Source organism: Ursus americanus, chromosome 2 (assembly GCF_024610735.1).
Source record: "Ursus americanus isolate L20-20 chromosome 2, mUrsAme1.1.p, whole genome shotgun sequence".
Taxonomy (NCBI): Eukaryota; Metazoa; Chordata; class Mammalia; order Carnivora; family Ursidae; genus Ursus; species Ursus americanus.
This window is the reverse complement of record NC_142128.1, coordinates 40474011-40477449: the sequence shown is the minus strand read 5'-3', so window position 1 is coordinate 40477449 and position 3439 is coordinate 40474011. Positions and strand designations below refer to the sequence as shown.

At 48.6% G+C, this 3439-nt stretch overlaps 1 protein-coding gene across 1 annotated transcript; it reads left to right on the top strand.

Moving 5' to 3' along the window:
- The first annotated feature begins 1660 nt into the window (after positions 1–1660).
- Positions 1661–3161, top strand: LOC123783551 (protein S100-A12-like). The gene is made up of 3 exons (XM_045784350.2): positions 1661–1810; positions 2379–2525; positions 2905–3161. The coding sequence occupies exons 2-3, from the start codon at positions 2388–2390 to the stop codon at positions 3043–3045; spliced, it is 279 nt and encodes a 92-aa protein (XP_045640306.1). The 5' UTR covers positions 1661–1810; positions 2379–2387; the 3' UTR covers positions 3046–3161.
- Positions 3162–3439: the final 278 nt, after the last annotated feature.

The window sequence follows — 3439 nt, the reverse complement described above, 5'->3', positions numbered from 1 at the left end:
CCCCCAGAAGGCTGGCCTGCACCAAATGACCCACCTCCAAGTTAGATAGGTAAGGTAGAAGGGAAAACAACTGTAAAGACCACATTTTACTGTTTTCAAGCACGTTCTTACATATTCTCCCAGTTGAGCTGCAGAGCGACTCAGAACTAAAGGAGGACAGTGAGATGACCACACAAATGAAGAAACAGTCTCACAGATGTCAAGGGCTTGCCCAAGGGCACAGAGCTATTCCCCAACACCCTTCCACAGCTTCCCACTGAGGCCTCCAAAGCAGCCCGTCTCAGCGCGGAATCCGGGTCACTAATCTTGGCCTGATTGGGGCTCAGCAACCCCCACCCCTCTAGACTCTTCAGCCCCCATCCCACCCCTGGCCCATCGGTGGTGAACTCCCTGTATTATTATTTAGGAAGGTGTCTGCACCCACTTTGTTTCAATTTCGGGAAGGCAGACACAGAATTTGTGCTCGTCTATGTCTGAGTCCAGCACGGCACTTTCCACACTGTGGTTGGGGGTGTGGGGGTACATGGAGGAAAGAATTTTTGAAAAAGCTAGTCAAGAATTGACTGTATTAGGCAAAAAACTGGAGGGAAAAGATCGGGATCTTATATTAGATTGTCTAAATCTGCCCCAAATTATATTTTTTACAAAAGGTATGAGCATGTATTATGTTTTTTTTTTAAGATTTTATTTATTTATTTGACAGAGATAGAGACAGCCAGCGAGAGAGGGAACACAAGCAGGGGGAGTGGGAGAGGAAGAAGTAGGCTCATAGCGGAGGAGCCCGATGTGGGGCTCGATCCCACAACGCCGGGATCATGCCCTGAGCTGAAGGCAGACGCCTAACCACTGTGCCACCCAGGCGCCCCTGTATTATGTTTTGATAACCAGAAAAACCCTCTTCTGATTTAGGGAAAAACATACATCAATGACAAAGTTCTTGAAAGCAGACAGATTTGGGTTTGGTACCTCAGTTCTCCAAACTAATTTTCTTCATCCGCATTACGGGCACTCACCGCACAGGGCTGTCTGGAGAATCAAGTGCGGATTTGTATAAAGCAGTGTCTGCAGCGCGCAGCATGTGCTCACCTTTTAAAACACAGAGACTTAAGTTTTTTAGAACAGTTTTTGATTTATGGAAAAGTTGAGAAGACACTGTAGAGAGTTTCCAAATACCTGCACACAGGTTGTATTAATACGATACATTTGTTACAATTGATGAAGCTTTCTTGATACATTATCATTAACTCAAGTCCGTGCTTTATTAGCATTCCTTCAGTTGTAACCCAGTGTCCCTTCTCTGTTCCAGGAGTGCTTGGCCACTTTGATGGTTTTTATTATCGTTATTGTTTTTGTTGTTTAGACACTCAGCAAACGCCTCTCCCCAGTCCTTCCCTTTCCAGGTAGGTGCCACCCAGACAGCATACCCTGTTCCTGGGGTTCTTGTTCCTGGGGTTTCCTAGTAAAAGGCCACAGTTTAGGTCAGGGGACAGAGCTGAAGACTGGGACCTGCCCCAGAACTGAGGGCCCCTTGGGTGGGGTGGTGGGTTTGGGGGGTTTGTGTCAGGCTGAGCAAGCGTGGCGTGGGCCATGGGAGCAATGAGGGGGCTCATGTTGCAGTCAAAGCCACAGGGTAGAAGCTTCTGTTGAGCAACGAAGCATTGTCTAGCAGTTGCCTCATGATGAATCAGAGAGATTTCTTCACTTGAGGTTGAAGGTGAAGCCTGGAGTGCCTTATAAAAACCTCCCCGGCTCAGTACTTCTCACCAACCCTGGCTTCTTGCTACATTTCCACTCTCCTGCACACTGAAGGGTAAGTGTCCTGTCCTTGGTTCCGGGAGGTTCATTGGGTAGTGACTGCAGGTAGCAATTGCAGGCTGTTGGAAGCCATAACCTTCTGCTCGCCAGAGCACCTCTGGACTGACTGCATTTTGGACTCAAGGAGACCAACCCTTTCTGTGCTAGGTAGACCCAGTCTCAGCACCCAAGGGTGGTGAAGGTGGAAGGGGCTGGTGAATGTCTGTAAGAGACCTGTAGCCAAAGTGCCATCACCTGGAGGAAGGGAACAACCTGGCCAGCCACCAAACCCCTCCTGGGTGTGCTTGATCAAAAAACTACCCTCTGAATTATATTTCCTAGGAGAGAGGGGGACATGGAACACTGGGGCAACGGGGGTCGATTCTTTTAGACTTTAGATAGCATTATATGCACCCACCCCAGCCTACCTACAAATGAAAAAATCACCACAGATCAAACGGAGCATAGAGAACACAAAGCAGATGCAGGGAAAGTCATCACTTGTCTACACCAGAAAGCGAGGAGAGAGGGGAATGTGGGCGGGTGGGCGAGGAGCTGCCCCAGACCTCCCGTGTCTCCTAAAGGTTGAGAAGATGACTAAGCTGGAGGACCATATGGAGGGGATCATCAATGTCTTCCACCAGTACTCAGTCCGGGTGGGGCATTATGATAAGCTTTCCAAGGGTGAGATGAAGCAGCTGATCACAAAGGAACTTCCAAACACCCTCAAGGTAGGTGATGCCTCCCTCATCCAAACTCATCCCCTGAAGGGCTGGGCTGGGGTCACCCTGAGGGTGCTCTCCTGAGCTGTGGGATGGGGGAGTCTCCCTCCCTCCCTCCCTCCCTCCATAACTCACTCTGTCACCTCAGGCTCTATTCACCTCTCTCTCTGGGGTTGTTCCCTCACCTGTGGGGATTCGCGAGCTATAGAGACCTTCCAGGTCGAGACTTGTGTGGCTCTAGGCTAGCTCATGACAGCTGCTTCCCTGTTTTCTGTCTCATCATGTTGGATTCTCCAACACAGTTTTGGTGAATGAGTTAATGTCCCTGGGCCTCCTTGAGCTGAGCTTAGGAGAGTCTGAGCTCACTGTCTCTGATGTCCCCCTCTAGAACACCAAAGATCAAGCTACGATTGACAAAACATTCCAAGATCTGGATGCTGATAAAGATGGACAGATCGACTTCAGTGAATTTGTAAACCTGGTGGTCCGTGTGCTACTGACTGCACATGAGGATATCCACAAAGAGTAAGAAGCTCTGAGGGGCTTTTCTCCAGCAAAGTTCCCAAGAATAACTTTCCTTGTAATCACTGAAGCCCCGCTCTGCACGTGGGAAGTGAGAGTTAATAAATGTATTCTCAAAAAGTTCTTAGTAGTATGCACTTTCTTTCTTTCCATGGCCACGGTCCCTAAACTGGAGAAAACCACACCCCTGTGATTCTGGCAGACCTCATTTAGAGCCTTGGGACCCCTTTATCTGTTAGTTCATTTGTTCACCAACTATTAAATGTCCGTTGTTCGGCTCCTTTATTCATTCATTCAACAAATATTCATTGAACATCTGTGAAAGCCGGAGACCAAAGACACACAACCCCGTCCACCTGGGGCTTGTGTTCTACTGGGGAGGGATAGCAAACAAACAAAAG